Source organism: Antedon bifida, chromosome 2 (assembly GCF_963402885.1).
Source record: "Antedon bifida chromosome 2, ecAntBifi1.1, whole genome shotgun sequence".
In the NCBI taxonomy this organism is placed as follows: Eukaryota; Metazoa; Echinodermata; class Crinoidea; order Comatulida; family Antedonidae; genus Antedon; species Antedon bifida.
The window spans coordinates 29,994,970-30,012,775 of NC_136227.1; the positions used below are offsets into that span (position 1 = coordinate 29,994,970).

Sequence of the window (17,806 nt, forward strand, 5' to 3'; positions counted from 1 at the left end):
TACCTATTGATAAGATTTGTTGTTATATAGCGTTTATTGCACAAAGCTTTTTTCACATTTATACCTCTGTCATTTTTTGGATCAAACATGCCTGGAAACATACTCACATAATGCAGCTAGAGCAAAGTTGTCTCTTGACCTAACTGGGTACCCATTTACACACACAGGTGGAGAAAGTGTCTTGCCTAATGATACAAGCAATGCAGCGAGATTTGGATTCAAACTCACGATCTCATGATCAGTAATCCATCGTCCAACACCCTCCGCCACATTTTTGTGTATACGAGTAAATTTTTTAGTCAGAAAATATTATAATTATTCTTCTGATTTGTTATTAATTTTTCCCCTTCAGCATGGTCCAGAGTTGCTTCCACGTACAGCAATGTTGAATCTTCTGGTATACCTGTTAGGGGTCAGTGCTCCCAAGCATCAGGAAGATGCAGGTGAAGCTCTACTTGAGGTAGCCAAGTGCGCTAGTGGAGAAGAAGGCTGTACACTGGCTGAGCAAGAAGAGATTGATGTTCTGCTGTTGGCCCTTCAAGCTCCTGGAAGTGGTGTACGAGAATCAGCTCTACATGTAAGTTACTTATACCGGGACCCCTCAAACTTTGTGACAAAAAAATGTGGTGTGCTCATATATAGACATGATGATGTCATATCACTACCATATTCGGGCACATCACACTTTTTTGTCAAACTAGTTTGATAGTGTAGACAGAGCCTTAGAGGGCTATTGCTGGGATACAAATGATTTTGTTTGTTTTTATATGTATGGTAATGAAAAAATCAGATCAATATTTAAACGTTACAAACCTAATCCAGTGTAAAAGATTGTTACACTACAGTATATGTATATTCTACACAACTAGCAAAACAACAATCTGAATCTAGTTTTTATTATAATGAAGAAAACATGAGTGATACACTTGTATTTCTTGTCAGTTTTAAACATTTCTTAAATCTTTCCATTACAAATTACAGGCATTGAAAGCATTAGTATTTGTGTTACCAACCATTGACGTTGATGCCTACAACGGTTTGAGGGTAATCCAACGGATATGGGTAGCCAAATTGGATGTTAATGAGCATACTAAAAAAGTAGCCGAAAGGTAATTTAACAACAATTATTATATATGAATTCTATATTGCAGAAAATAATTTGAAAATTAAGTACATGCAGGGAAGAGTGAAATTAAATGGAAAACTCACGAGCCGTTGAAGCGTGTTAATCCAATACAATTGCTATTGTTTTGTACCCCTTTCACTCTTCCCTGTTACATGGTTGTAATTCACCACAAAACAAAAACAAATCGCCTTCCAGAGAAATGAACGAAGACAGTTAAATACTGTACATACAATTACAAATACATTTATTTATCAATTCACAATAAAAAAAATAGTATGTACAATGTTTCAGGAAATTGATGAAATGGGGTCTGAGGTTTGTACATGTCAGCCTATTCCACCTACCTAGTGTACATACAGTGATAATTGAATGTTTTTTTGTTACAGTCTGTGGGAAGAAGCTGGTCTGGAAGTGCATAAAGACCTCTGCCAGCTTCTGCTAAAGGACATTGTCCACTCTGAAGAGGTGATCAGAACAGCTGCTTCAGAAGCTTTGGCAAATGTCTTGAGTGAATTCCCAGATCAAGTGGAAGAAGTCTTGAAGACGCTCTTTGACCTGTATGATGACAAGTTAAGGGTAAGTCAACTGAAGTAAATTAACAGCTAATTAAACATTATTGAAGTTGATGATAATGTGCAATCTTAAAATGTCTTGATAACTTTTTGAAAGTTCTTTTCAGCAGTATTTTCAACTATTTGGAATTCCCTCTTTGCCTTTAAAATTTAAAGCTCTGTTTACACTATCAAACTGTGCCAAAATATGGTAGTGATATGACCAAATATGGTAGTGATATGACATCATCATCATATTTTTTTGTTACATAATGTTTGATAGTGTAGACAGAGCTTAAGTTATATAAACAACTGTTGTTAATAATACAATAATTTTACTACTTACTACCAACACTGTTGTAGTTTTGTGACGCTCTATATATATTTCTGTCCCTACAGATTCCACCTCCTGTGTTTGACACTCTAGGCCGAGTTGTCACAGAATCTCCTCCAGATGAATACATGGCTCGATCTGGCATAGCTCTTGCATTTGGCAAGATCTCTCCACACTACAGCAAAGAGTCTATTCCTCTGCTCTTCAAGTTCTTTGTTCCTGGTGGCCTAGGAGATCGTAATGAAGATGTGCGAAAATTCATGTTACAAGCAGCACTGGCTATTATGGAGGTTCATGGAAAGGTTGGGAAAACATTTAAATAATTCTTTTGCTATTAAAAAGTTACTTAATAAGTAAGAATGAAGAGATACCTATTGTGCCAATATAACTATGAGAATACACTACGCTATCAAACTTTATGTGACAACAAAATGTCATGTACCCAGATATAGACATGATGATGTCATATTACTACCATATTTGGGCACAAACTAGTTTGATAGTGTAGACAGAGCTTCAGTCATGTTTCATTGTGTTTACTTGAGTTCTGGTACTCAAATGTTGTTTGCTACTAACACTTAGTCTGGCTTTATCCAGATTATACAAATGAATAATCAGTAAAATGATTAAATAAATATTTGGGCACATCACACTTTTTTTGTCAACAAGTTTGATAGTGTAGACAGCTTTGTACAAATGTTTTCTTTTTCTTAGGAAAATGTATCTGTGTTACTACCAGTGTTCCAGCAGTTCCTTGATGAAGCACCAGATTCCTCAGACTATGATGCCATCAGACACAGTGTAGTGATCTTGATGGGATCATTGGCTAGACATCTTGACAAAACAGATGAAAGAGTGAAACCAATTGTCAGCAAGTTGATTGAGGCATTGTCAACACCATCTCAACAGGTATAGTCTGTTTGAAGGTTTGCATGGCAAAATCAATATGTTGATATAAAATTTGTGGTACATATATATACGTTGTGTACCGCAAACTTTATATCAACAAGCTATAGTCTATTTTTAAAGTGTAAGGGGAAGGGTGATACGGTGTAGTTCATATGCACTTATTCTATAACATAATATTTCTATTAGTATTTTTACTCCATTAATTGTATAATATGATATAGTAATATGTGTAAAAGCAAAACTGTGCCACTGTAGACATACACACCTGGCAGAGACATATTTTATGATAGTTATTTTAAAACCTGGAAAATTATCATATATTTTAACAGGTACAAGAAGCAGTAGCCAATTGCTTGCCACCACTCATACCCGCCATCAAGAATGACGCCCCAGCCCTCATCCAGAGCCTCCTTAAACTTCTATTGGACTCAAAGAATTACGCAGAAAGGAAGGGAGCAGCTTATGGTTTAGCAGGTATCGTGAAGGGCTTAGGAATTCTGTCTCTGAAGCAACAGAAAATTATGAGTACCTTAGAAGAAGCCATTCAGGACAAGAAAAATCCTGAAAGAAGGGAAGGTAAGTGAATCTATTTTTGAATGTGTTTTTGAATACAACATACAACCTGATTATTAGTCAAAATTCTGATTTATTTCGTGTGGAATGGAAAATATCACAATAGTTTGTTCTGGGATGTTTATAAGCAACTACAGATGTGCCAATAAATATCTTATTTCTTAAGCTACTGCTGTACAAGTTCATATGTCATTTAATACACCTTGTCCTTTTATTTGTTTTATTATCTAGGTGCGTTGTTTGCCTTTGAGATGCTGTGTAACATGTTGGGTAGACTGTTTGAGCCATATGTAGTCCATGTACTGCCCCACCTCTTGCTCTGTTTTGGAGATGGTAATCAGTATGTTCGCCAGGTAAGCACTACAACCTTTATAAATAATATTTATTCGGTCACCAATGAAAAATAACCAGGAGTGAGAATAGGCTAAAGAATTTTCACTCACTCCATACAATACAAACAGTTAAAATAGAACCTGATATACAAGAAAATGAAAATAAACATTTTTTTCTTGAGTGGCCTTGGCCAACAAAATATTCATTTTTAAAAAACTTAATCTTATTTACACTCCACATCAGTTACATTCCATCCATATTCTTTGTAATCATGTAAGACACAAGTTTGAGACCTGCCACTGTCATCTCCCAAGATACATTTATCTCATCTTTGCATGGGACATTTAGCCGTTGGCCCCTTTAACAAATCATGGAGGTCTGTTCAACTGATCTTTATCAGTAGTCTCTGTAGAATGAAGTGAGTTGGGAAAATGAAAGAGGATGAAATTTCCCTCCATACCTGATGCAAAATTTAAAATATTTCTATTTAATTTTTATTTCATGCGCATCCAAGTAACTCGCCAATTACAGGATGAATAAACTATTTAATAATTTATCGTGCTTATAAACTAAGTCTCATTTGAGGCTTAGGGAGTGGAGTTAAAAGAGTCGCGAGTTACAACCCTGACATTAGGTCAGGATTGAACCCTGGCCTATAGGATGGGAAGGCAAGCATGTTATTAAATAAGTAAATTCTTTTTATTTTTTATAGGCCACCGATGACACTGCCAAAGCTGTGATGAGTAAACTCAGTGCACATGGTGTTAAGCTTATCCTACCATCATTACTGAAGGCTCTGGAGGAAGATTCTTGGAGGACAAAAATAGGTATGCAGTGTGTGTAGTGCTGGTACTGGCCATGAGAAAACCCATGGTACTTAGCCAGGATTTGAACCCAGGAATTCAGATTAATAAGCAATGATATTTAATAACCACCAACCGACAATGCTATTAAATAGGGGGCTTCTCATTGGGATGCGCTTTCTCAATTTATTCCTCGACAAACACTTTTGGTGGATTCATTCAATCATTCACATTTATTTATAACTTTATATATAACTTACATAACATATATAACTTTAATATTACAAGATATAATTGATGGCAAGGATCCTGTATAAAGAAGGTTAATTCCGTTTTTGCAGGACCCTTTGGTCGATGCTATGACCATCAGGACAATATATGCCTTTTTCCTCCTTAGGTCCTTGCAAATCAAAGGGTCACTACTATCTTTCTTTAATACTCACTTTAACCTACAGGTTCTGTGGAACTCCTTGGTGCTATGGCCTTCTGTGCTCCTAAGCAGTTGTCATCATGTTTACCAAGTATTGTACCAAAACTAATGGAAGTACTCACCGATTCTCATGTCAAAGTTCAAAAAGCAGGTGCTCAGGCTTTGAAGCAGATTGGCTCTGTCATCAGAAATCCAGAAATTCAACGTTAGTATTCACTTGATTTTGCTTGTATTTAAATAGGATTTTATTGTTATTAATTCTGAACCAGTTTAATATAGTTTTGACAAAGCCAAGATAATGTAAAAAATGTACAGTGATTCTAACGCTATGTATACACTATCAAATTTATGTGACAAAAAAATGTGATGTAATATCATTACCGTATTTGGGCATATCACTGCCATATTTGGGAACATCACACTTTTTTTGTCAAACTAGTTTGATAGTGTAGGCAGAGCTTTACATGTATTGTATTAACATTAATCATCATTTTCTTTTTTAAATTCAGAAATTGTTCCAATATTGCTTGGTGCATTATCAGAACCGTCAAAGAAGACGTCACGATGCCTGAGAGCATTATTGGAAACTAGGTTTATTCATTTTATTGACGCACCATCACTCGCGCTCATCATGCCAGTGGTTGCACGGTCGTTTCAGGATCGAACTACGGAAACCAAGAAGATGGCAGCACAGATTATCGGAAACATGTACTCGCTCACCGATCAGAAGGACCTTGCTCCATACTTGCCATCAGTGGAACCAGGATTAAAGGCATCTTTGCTAGATCCTGTGCCTGAGGTACGCAGAGTGTCTGCCAGAGCACTTGGCGCAATGGTGAAAGGGATGGGTGAGGCTAGTTTCAACTCCTTGATGCCATGGTTGATGGAAAAACTTACATCTGAACAGAACGCAGTGGACAGATCAGGGGCAGCACAAGGTTTGTTTATTTAGGCAGTAGAATAATTATCATGCTCTTTAGTGGTGCTCTTAACCATGGAGTTAGAATCATGCTCTTTGGCTAGATACTTTATTTATTGTTGTCTTCACCCAAAAATTTGTTTAGTTTGTTTTTAAGTCCATATCCAAGTCCACCATTAATTAAACATCTTCATTAAAAATGTTCTTTCCAATTTGATTATCTTAATCTCACCTTTACTTACAATAATACCCCTCCTTTCAACACTTCTATTAAAGGGACACTTTACTATGAAATGAACAAGGGGCAAGATATGTTTTAACACTACAGTCAACCCCTATTCATCACTAGAAGTGGACATATACCCTTAATATGGGTTCTAGTGTAATTACAACTCCACTCCCAAAGACTTGTAATAAGACTTTGTTTATGTAGAGCATCTTGTGTATATGTATGTGAATAGGATTGCCACCTTTAAGAAGGATAGTGAATGAATTCGCCTTATGGTTATCCTTGGCAATTTGCCTAAATACTTAAACAAAACAAATCCCAAATGTGCAATATAAAGAGGATATTTGATACTTTTCTAGGTATGAGTGAGGTCATAGCTGGGCTTGGAATCACTAAACTTGACAAGCACATGCCAGACATCATAAAGACTGCATCAGCTGCTGACATCCCTCCACACGTTAAAGACGGATACATGATGATGTTCATCTACCTACCAGGAACATTTGGCGAAAAGTTTCTACCGTATATTGGTAGCATTATCATTCCAATTCTCAAGGTATAAACAAATTTGTACATAAATACGGTTTAAATTCATGTGCATCTTCTACATATTTTGAAGCAGTAAAAATATCATTGTATATTATACAAATAATGAATATTTATGAGTGGAATGGTACAAATAATGTTGTGAGGTGAATGATCCATGAAGATATACAGTAACCATTCATCATTCACCGAATTACATTATTTGTACCATTTCATGAATATATGGCTTAAATTCATGTGCGTCTTCCACATTTTGTATATATTTAATACGTGTGTGATGAAATATAACAAATTGTATTCTCAGGCCTTAGCTGACGAATGTGAATACGTAAGAGACACAGCGTTACGAGCTGGCCAGCGTATCATCAACATGTACGCTGATACCGCAGTAACTGTGTTCCTACCGGAGTTGGAGAGAGGGCTTTTTGATGAGAATTGGCGAATCCGGTTGAGTTCCATTCAGCTGCTAGGAGATCTCTTATACAAGATATCTGGGGTCACAGGCAAGATGACAACTGTAGGGTCAGAGGATGATAACTTTGGAACAGAAAGGTCAACTAAGGTAAATAAAATAATAGAGATTACATAATTGAGTCAACTCTCCCAATACTCTTTGAAAACCAAAAATGTTCACAAAACTTTTTTTGAGGTCCAAAAGGTCCCAAATTCATTTTTACCTCATTTTTAACACATTCAGAATACCACACTTTCCCGGAAAACCAGATATATTAGCCCAGCCCAAAGATGTCTGGTATTGGGAGAGTTGACTGTAATATCTTTGTTTTGTATGATAAATTCACACTATTTGTATAGTAGGTTATGTTATGAATATCATTATCATATGAGTATTGTCATTATTATAATTATGAAAATCATCTTCCTTGGCATTGTAATCATTCAAAAATTAGAAATATATATTTATCTTTTATTTATCCTCGTGTACAAATTTTATTTTTTAGGTACAGAATATAAAAGGATACAAACATATGAGGCATTCCTTAACTCTATACAAATCAACTTTTTTCCTTATGAATTTTAACATAAAACTAAACGATTTATTTTACACTAGGCTATCAAAAAAGTACTTGGAGAAGAGCGTCGTAATCATGTACTTGCTGGGCTTTACATGGGACGATCTGACACTGCTGTTTTGGTCCGTCAGTCTGCACTACACGTATGGAAAATTGTTGTACACAACACTGCTAGAACACTGAAAGAGATATTACCAACGCTTTTCTCACTCCTTCTTGGGTGTTTGGCTAGTACGAGTTATGATAAGAGACAGGTTAGTGTTATTTATACATGTCTTGGTGACATTTAAGCATTTATTTCCAACAAATAATAACACCCTAAAAAATGTCTAAATGTAATAAAGATTGGAATTTGCTCTTGTGAAAAAAATCGTGTGAAAAAAATCTTGTAAAAAATCTCCTCAATTTTAAGCCAGTATATAAAATATTTAATTTAAACTTTCTTGTCCCTTTCAGGTTGCAGCTAGAACACTCGGTGATCTGGTACGCAAGCTTGGAGATCGTGTGTTACCAGAGATTATTCCGATCCTGGAAGAAGGGTTGAAATCAGGGGATGCGGATAAGCGACAAGGCGTATGTGTGGGGCTTAGCGAAATTATGGTCTCAACAAGTAAAGATCAGGTATTTACATTCAAGTAGTATTAATCAGAGATTTAAAAAAAATATAATAACATTGTGCGCAAAGATCATTTGCCTTAACCAATTGCTGTGATATCTTCAATGACTGAAAATTCTAAAATTAAAGATCAGGTATTTACATTCAAGTAGTATTAATCAGAGATTTAAAAAAAATATAATAACATTGTGCGCAAAGATCATTTGCCTTAACCAATTGCTGTGATATCTTCAATGACTGAAAATTCTAAAATTGGGGTAGTTGCAGAAACTATCACAACATAGATTGAGTTGTTGGAATAGAGTTTCTCCATTTTTTGCATAGGGATTTTTAAAAAACAAGAAAATACACCCATCGTGTACACTCCAAACCACCAACTTCATCTTACAATCCAATGCTGTGTTCAGACTTAAAACTCAATTACATGTTTAACCTAAATTATTCTTGGGACTTAACTAGACGAACTGTTCGGACTACAAAAAATTTACACATACAAACTGAAAATATTTTCCCAGCAAGGTCTTATTTCATACATCTTTTTACACTAGTAAGGTCAAATTGCTTAAATCTTGTGGGTAATCAGCTTGCGGAAAGGTGTAATTGAAAAATTCACCTCATGAGTTGGTTGGGTTTTTGAAACAGCTGGATTATCTCAAAATTTACACCACACGCGACCATTACATGTGTAAATTGTATGAAGTAAGAACGAACCTACCTTAATAGTTATCGTTAAAAAAAGTCTTATCAAAGAGTTCAACATAGAATCTGGGTTATTCACCATGCCATATCCTCACACTTTTTAAAACCACAGATTTATAACGATTTGGTAAACCACACTTTTAATTTTTCTCCGCAATCCTAATATGGAAACATTAATCCATAAATGTTATGTTTCCTACCCAACCACAATGTCCTTCCGCCTCATGAAAAACATCCCGTAATTGCAACACATTTATTTTAAATTTAACATTTTCAAATTAATCTAATTAGTTATAACCTTGAATTTTAATTAACAATCTCTACAAATTGAAATTCTAGTCGGAAATTAACTTAGTCAACATTAATTAGAATGTTAATTTATACAAAATTTAAATCATTTGATATAAATATTTGAATTTGCTGGATTATGATAATAATTTTATTATTACTAGTCATACATAAATTGACTTGTAATTTCCTTTATTATATTTTATGTATTTTTCATGTTGAAGTAGAAATTTTAATAAATGGCAAATCCTCCTAACCCAGGTTACATACATAACGGGGAATGTAGTAGCAACAAGTAAACAAAAAATAATAAAACTTACTGTAATTAGAATGGTAATTTGTTATTTTTATCTGTATAGATGTATGTTATTTCTGTTGGAGGTTTTGAAATAAAAAAATATTTAAAAAATTGAATTAATTTTGGTTAATAAAATTTTATATCACACTTTCTAGGTTCTGTCATATGTTGATAATCTTGTGCCAACCGTAAAGACCGCCCTCTTTGACCCATTGCCCGAGGTTCGTCAGGCTGCTGCTAGAACATTTGATCATCTACACGGCACTATAGGTAAGGTGGTAGAGTTTGTCCTATCCTATGCATACAAGCTATAAAAATGTCTGAGCTGCTGCTACTATGATAATCAAATGTGTTTTTAATGTATTTTGAATTACTGCCGTTGTGTTTTTATTTATTTTGTTAATTTTTTTATTTATTCAGTATATAAAACATCACAACAATCCTAGTGGGCAAACCTGTGATTTACAAAACAGTAAACAACAAAAAGACAAGGAAAAAAAAAAGCAAACAAACAAGCAAAAGTACATAGGGCTAACGAACGGGAGCAATGTATGTTCATACTGTATATATACATTATTTGATCAATTATGAACTAACTAATTATTAAAATATTCGTTTATAGGCAATCGTGCTCTGGATGATATACTCCCAGCATTACTAGCCCAACTTGACAACGAAGAGACCGGTGCGTACGCCCTCGATGGTCTCAAGAACGTGATGGCAGTCAAAAGTCGTGTGGTTCTGCCGTTCCTCATCCCAAAGCTTGTGCAGGCCCCAGTAAACACCAAAGCATTGTCGATACTCTCAGAAGTTGCTGGCGAAAGTCTCAGTAGATACCTAACCCGGATTCTTCCGGCTATCTTGTCTGCCCTTAAGGAGAAGATGGGAACCGAAGAGGAACAGCAGGTAGAATTGTCTAAGTTATTCTAGTTGTTTTCCTTAAAGCTCTGTCTACACTATCAAACTAGTTTGACAAAAAAAGTAAATATGGTGGTGATATGCCTAAATATGGTAGTGATATGACATCATCATGTCCATATATGGGCATAACACATTTTTTTTGTCACATAAAGTTTGATAGTGTAAACAGAGCTTTATGCTATGTATCATTATATGGCTTAATGCCCTTTTGGTTATTGCCCTTTTACCGACTTTCCTTTCTACTATACCTTTGACAATACCTTGTTCCTTATTAAAACAACACCTGCAATGTTTCAGGAGTTGGCATACTGCCAAGCCGTTGTACTATCAGTCGCAGACGAGAATGGCCAGGTGGTCGTCCTCACTGAGCTTTTGCAAGCAACAAAGAACGAGGACTCGGGAATACGTTGGTCAGCGGTCGTACTATTAGAGGTCATTTGTAGCAAGGGGAAAACCGATTTGACAGAGTTCATCCCACAATTGATGCGAGACCTGATTAAACTTTTTAAAGATAAAGATGAGGCTGTGTTGCTTTGTAGTTGGAACGCCCTCAATGCTGTAATAAAGGTAAGGAAGTTTTAAGATTCTAAATATATATTTGAATCTGTTTCTATATAAAACTATGATCCCAAAATATGAAATCAGTGAAATATTGATTTAAAAAGTACCTCCTCGAAAATAGAACCCCTTTGAAGTGTCCCCTTAATAGAAAGTGTCTCATGATTAAGGGTTTCCCCTAATTAGAGATTTCCCCTGAATATGTGTGTCCCAAAAAAGGGGTTCTACACTATTATACATTTTTCAATTAAATAACTTTGCTAATAAAGAAATGCAAAATATCTTTAAAAAGTACATTGTGACATTTGGCCACAAACAAGAACTGTATAGAGAATTTTACTAGTTGGTTAATAAGAAATTTATTTTACACTTAGTTTTAGTTTAGTTAAGACAAATCGGTGAATTGAATATAGACAACAGAACAAATATACCTCTGAGTAAAGTTGACCTGTAGAATTACATTGAGGGGGTCAGCTCCCAACAGACTGAGAATGTCTCACTAAACACAGGTGTACAAACATAGTTTGTCTGGCTCAGGGGAAGCTATTTTCTTCTGTGAAACAGACCTCATCTTAAGAATGAACTGAGTCAGTATATAGGGTAAAAAGGAAGACGTATTAATTTAGTGTTTATAATCTTTTGAAACAGAATGGATGAAATAGCTAAATATTTAATTAATACGATTTATATTTGCTTGGGGTTTTATTAGTTTGTAAATACAGGTTGCAGCTAGAGATAATACAATGTAATGTAGTTGCATTTCATATAGCGCATTACCATAGTCTCAATGCTTAATGCATAAAAAACAATCAATCAATTACACGCATTGGAAGTGGAGTTCACAGTGCAATGTCATAGTTCATGGCAGGTCATCATAAATTGGTTGATGTCTCTTGCAATACATACAATGTAGTTCAGTGTTCTTCTACCTATACATGGTAGTCTCATAAAGATTATGTCGGCAATGACCTTATCTTTTACTCAATAGCAGTGGCCTGCAAATAATAATAATGGTAGTCTTATATAGCACCTATTACAATGTTTCTAAGGGCTTTACACACAATAATGATCCTAAAGATAACCAAAAAAGGAAGAAAAGCAGTGGAGCCATTTTCACCCCTCTTTTATGAGAGCTCACCAGAAATCTAGCTCTATAAGTTATGTTGCTATGCTTGCAGTTACATTTCATAAAGATCGTACAAGGCAATAGACATATAAACAAGATCTGTACAATTTACTATGGGAATAATGAGATTGTTTAGGAGTTAAGAGGTAAAAATTAAGACTGGACTGGAAGAGATTTAGGCCGGGTACAACTACCCAGAACAACCCCTGTGACCAGTGACATAGTATTTGTAAATAATTACATTAAATCACAATTATTTGTTCAACCAACTAAACACATAATCTTCACATTAAACTGAAGAGTAAATAGATAATAATCGTTAATTTCTTTTACATGTATTATTAGGCCTGTGGGCTTTAAATAATAGATATTTTCGTTGATCTCTTTAATGCTGTTTAATTTCTTTTTCTACAAGTAAAATATTTACATTAGTTTATTCATATCAACACCTGTTTAAGCTTGAGGCTATTCCTTGGGGGATTGCCAAGCCCCCCTTATGAGGAAGTCCTGTCCCAGGTGGTTGTATAGCCTATTGTTAACATATATTGATAGACTATGTAATCTGTTAGTTTATATCTCATAGCTTTATAACAATTATTACTAAATGTCAATCCAGTACGTCTTTTGTAGTGCTAACTGTCAGTGTGTTTATGTTGCCTGGAACAAATCTATATGATGTTAAAAAAATTTCTGGATAAACTGTTAGAATGCCAAGCATTTCTTTTATAGAAGAATTGTATTGGTTCTTTTTAATAGTGTTAAAGTTATTCATCATTCAATTTGAAGTGTACCAACTATGAAAATTGTTAATAGGGAAGTGTGCCAAGTTCTGAACTGGGTTAGTTGCAGATGCAATGCGGAGCTATCACAACGCTAATTGCCTTGTGAGCATGCGCAGGTGAACATACAATCTGTTGCTTAGTAGACTTGTTTGTGATATCATGTAATTTCAAATATCCTATTTTATTAAAACAACTTGTAGCTGTTGTACGTGTATCACCTGTGCAGCTTACCGTGCTTGATCAAATAATGTCTACTGTCACACATGAAACAATACACAATTCATTTAAACTTTGTTTGAACTTGATAAAGGGCACCTGATATGTACAATAGTTATTTAGAGCATATTCTTGCAATATCAGTATATCTGTTGGTGATATTAATAGTGGATATTGAGTGATTACTGGCTTTCATAATGATGTTTTGTTTTAATTTTAAGTTCCACATCCAAAGTCGTCAAATTCTTGCCTTTCTTTACATGAGAGGTAGGGCCAATGCTTTGGAAAAGTAACTGATTTCTCTTATTTTTAAATGATTGGGGATGTTAACTTTCTATCATTAATAACTAAGAGAAATCTACACACATTTTGTATTTGACATTAAACCAATGCCACTGTTCTTTGAGCATCTTGTTTTTAATAATAATATTTATTAAGCTCTGTCTACACTGTCTGACTAGTTTGACAAATGTGTGCCCAAATGTGGTAGTGATATGTCATCGTGTCACATAAAGTTTTATTAGTTTTATGTGTAGACAGAGCTTTAAGGTATGTGCTTCCATGGCTCTATTCATACATTATTGATATATAAATGTATTTCTTGTGTTTTCGTAGTCTTTAGGCCCTACAGAGCAATTACAACACATCTCTACATTGCGTCAAGCCATCAGGTACGCCACAGATGACATCAAAGGTCAGGAGTTACCAGGATTCTGTATACCTGGAAAGGTATGTATCGTATAACGTTAAACTACAAGATGACAAAATGGCTATGGACAGCCTGCATTCAGTAGCGTAACTGTTATGAGCTCTCACTGGCTAAACTCAGGGATTAAAGGGCCCCAGAGCATGTGCATTCCAATGCAACTACCCAGCATTGGAGGGCCCTTAAGAGTGCTAAAGCAGGGGCCTTTTCCTCCCTATGTTACGCCACTACCTGCATTGCACATACTATAATCACTGATATAAGTATAACTCCATGCTTGTGTATAATCAAACTGTCTAATTTTATGTGGAATATGGACACAAAGGCTTTGGTCAATTCCATTTGTAATTCAGTCCGAAAATAATCATAACATTTCGTATACTGTATAAGTTTTTGCATTTCCCTTTTAGTTTTGCTGTGGAAATAAATATTCTTTAAAATTTATTAAATGTAAAGCTCTATCTACACTATCAAACTAGTTGGACAAAAACTAGTTTGACAAAAAGTATGTGCCCAAATATGGTAGTGATATGCTGTCATCATGTCCATATATGGGCACATCACATTTGGTTTGATAGTGTAGACAGAGCTTAATGATATTATACATAAGTCTACAAAAATGTATTATCTTCATAGGGTATCACACCTGTGTTGCCAATATTCCGAGAAGGTATCCTAAATGGGCCTCAAGAAGCAAAGGAAGCAGCAGCCAGTGGTCTGAGTGAGGTGATCCGTTTCACAAGTGTAGCTGCCCTCAAACCTCAAGTACTGAATATCACAGGGCCGCTCATCAGGATTCTTGGAGATAGGTTTGTGTGGAGCGTGAAAGTTGCAGTTCTCAATACTTTGGCATTGTTACTTGGAAAGGTATTACCTTTATTTTTGTATTCAAATATTAATAAACATAGCATATAAATTGTAAAAATATAGAATACTGTATTCATTAAATGTAATAAAATCCCCACCTAGTACAGTCATTCAATGCAAGTTAAATATAGTTTAGATGTTGGAAGGGCATTAACTCTGATACAAGCAGTGCAATCATTAGTATATGATATAGTAGGCGATATGAAGTATTCGTGACATAGAGCAACAAGCATGAGAATCTGTTAAAATCCCTACCATGTTGCTACTTCCAGCCTGTACCCATTTATACATCTGAGTCAAAGGACAATCTGAGATTATGTTTCTTGCCCAATGTCAACTGAATCACGAGAATCAAAATCTTACCATTTTTAGTTGAACTTATTTTGGTATCAAAGAATGCTTTATGTATGTACAATCTTCCACTTTAGGTTGGTATGATGCTTAAACCCTTCCTGCCACAACTTCAAACAACGTTCCTAAGAGCATTAAATGATCCTAACCGAGCTGTACGTCTGAAAGCAGGCTCTGCACTTGGCAAACTAGTCGTTATCCACACAAGGGTCGATCCGCTTTTCACAGAACTTCACAATGGAATCAAGAACAGTGAAAATGACAGTGCAATAAGGTAAGGAATTATACACTTTATTAGCATTTTTACTTCCTAATATCTGCAAGTATTGTCTACTTCACACTCTTTAGTTTAGCATGTGTTGCAGAGAAAAATGAAATGGAGTAGTTAAAAGATACCACAATGCTTTGTTCATTTCTGAAGTTTTTTTCAGTCCAAATTATTAAGTGTAGTTGCTTGTTTAGTGCAATCAAAACTAACTAAACCTCTGTCTACGCTATCAAACATCATGTGACAAAAAAATGGGATGTGCCCATATATGGACATGATGATGTCATATCGCTACCATATTTGGGCACATCACACATTTTTTTGTCAAACTAGTTTGATAGTGTAGATAGTCTCCATTAGCAAATGCACCAATTGCTGCCCATGCTAGCGCATCTGTGACAATAATAATGATTTGATACCAAATGCCAAGGCATGGTGACACCTTATGTGTCAGGGATGTATGAGTTACAGAGACCGGTGGGTGTCTTTCGGGTTATCTGCAACTGTTATCAAACTTGTTATCTTGCAGGGAAACGATGCTTCATGCTCTAAGAGGTGTTATTACCAATGCTGGCAAAAAAGCAGGAGAACCAATAAGAAAATTAATTGTTGATACGCTGCTTGAATTACTGTCAACAAAAGAGGTAAATTGTAATGTAATATTATTTATTATAACACAACATAAGTGTATCCTTGTCATTTGATTGGTTGATTGTGTATCACATGCGATGCATTATTTTTTCCCATTTTAATGTGGTACTATTGCATGCTCAGTTTTTTGTAAATATTTGAGTTTAGTGCGAATTATGAATGTATCTAACATGTATGGTGTGTTGTCTCTAGCTGCCCTACCTTATACCCGAATTCCAAGCACCAACTCATCAAATAGAACTGTCAACCTTTCAACATTTATTATTATTTATCTACTGTTCTTTTTCTTACCCTCTATTTCTTTTCGAGGTTCATAGTATTTTAACTTTTAACCCTGTGTTTTTAGGACGTATGTTGCATGGCGGCTGCTGGCTGTGTTGGAGCTCTGTGTGCTGTAGTATCAGATGAACAAATGAACAAAATCTTGTGTAATCATTTATTAGGTGAGAAATGTTTTTTTTTCCCTTTAAATTGAACATGTACAAAATTAATCAACACAGTACTGTTGTTTTGTTTTTTACACATTATGTAGTGTAGTTATAGTAATAAACTGTTTTAATCCTCACATGCTGAAAATGAATGTTGTACTTTAAATCAATATGCAACAGGTTAGCCTATACCTACACAAATCATTTTTTATGAAAATTGTGGACTACTCCTTGGGAAGGCTCATATAAATACAATGTTATTTCCACATTATCGTAAAGAAATACAGGTAACATTCTTCAGAAATCGGTAGCACACACATTACGTATTCATTAACATTATCAATCACATTCTCTCTATTCAGCCTTTATCTGTTAATTCCTTTGGCCATACTTAATGTATCCCATTACAATACTATGTAGACTAATACATACAATTATTGAACACTCACTTCCTATACACATGGAAATTGAGACAAAGTTATTCAAAGTGCAATAGAAAATGTTTAAATTGTAAATATGTTATAAATAATGTATACAGTAGATTTCATTATATAACATCTAAATAAATTACTGTCATTTGATTGGACGATTGTTGGTCACATGGCGTGCAATAGTACGCACTATTTAACGATCATGTAATGGTACAAATAATGGCATTTGGTGAAATATAACCTTTCATTATTCACCTCATGCCATTATTTGTACCATTACACTCACAAACATTCATTATTTGTATACTATTGCATGACTGTTTTAAATAGTAAATATGTTATAAATAATGTATACAGTAGATTTTACTATTGCATGACTGTTTTAAATAGTAAATATATTATAAATAGTGTATACAGTAGATTTTACTATTGCATGACAGTGCAATTTGTCCACTTTTGAGTTAATTTCGATATTTATTTTCAATATTATTATAATTATTATCTGAAAGAGGCATTGCCAGAAAAAAATGCATGCCCCCTCTACAATCTGAAAAAAAGGAAAAAGTGTTGGTAAATTGCATTAATTGTTGATTGAAGAATAGTCAATAAATATACAGTATTATCATTTTAGTGCAACTGTACAATATGTTTAATATTATTATTCAATAATGAGTTATTTAAGGTGGACTGTTGCTTTTAAATCTGAAATATTTTGATAATTTAGAAGTCTGAACTCCTCCTATCAATGAACGTAGTTTTAAATGTAAACTAAAACAAAAAATTAAATTAATTTTAGCTAAACTAATGTTTCCTTAG

General features: G+C 34.6%; 1 protein-coding gene across 1 annotated transcript in view; it reads left to right on the forward strand.

Moving 5' to 3' along the window:
• Positions 1-17,806, forward strand: part of LOC144834470 (stalled ribosome sensor GCN1-like) — a 51,551-nt gene that overhangs the window by 11,170 nt on the left and 22,575 nt on the right. Inside the window, exons 22-43 of the mRNA XM_078689267.1 lie at positions 353-577; positions 982-1,109; positions 1,513-1,702; positions 2,077-2,313; positions 2,726-2,920; positions 3,250-3,496; positions 3,725-3,846; positions 4,539-4,653; positions 5,085-5,264; positions 5,569-5,997; positions 6,567-6,763; positions 7,058-7,315; positions 7,823-8,038; positions 8,241-8,405; positions 9,841-9,955; positions 10,308-10,591; positions 10,904-11,173; positions 13,904-14,017; positions 14,631-14,861; positions 15,290-15,486; positions 16,010-16,124; positions 16,478-16,574. Coding sequence (XP_078545393.1) covers positions 353-577; positions 982-1,109; positions 1,513-1,702; positions 2,077-2,313; positions 2,726-2,920; positions 3,250-3,496; positions 3,725-3,846; positions 4,539-4,653; positions 5,085-5,264; positions 5,569-5,997; positions 6,567-6,763; positions 7,058-7,315; positions 7,823-8,038; positions 8,241-8,405; positions 9,841-9,955; positions 10,308-10,591; positions 10,904-11,173; positions 13,904-14,017; positions 14,631-14,861; positions 15,290-15,486; positions 16,010-16,124; positions 16,478-16,574 — 4,327 coding nt within the window. The remainder of the gene's footprint in view (positions 1-352; positions 578-981; positions 1,110-1,512; positions 1,703-2,076; positions 2,314-2,725; positions 2,921-3,249; positions 3,497-3,724; positions 3,847-4,538; positions 4,654-5,084; positions 5,265-5,568; positions 5,998-6,566; positions 6,764-7,057; positions 7,316-7,822; positions 8,039-8,240; positions 8,406-9,840; positions 9,956-10,307; positions 10,592-10,903; positions 11,174-13,903; positions 14,018-14,630; positions 14,862-15,289; positions 15,487-16,009; positions 16,125-16,477; positions 16,575-17,806) is intronic.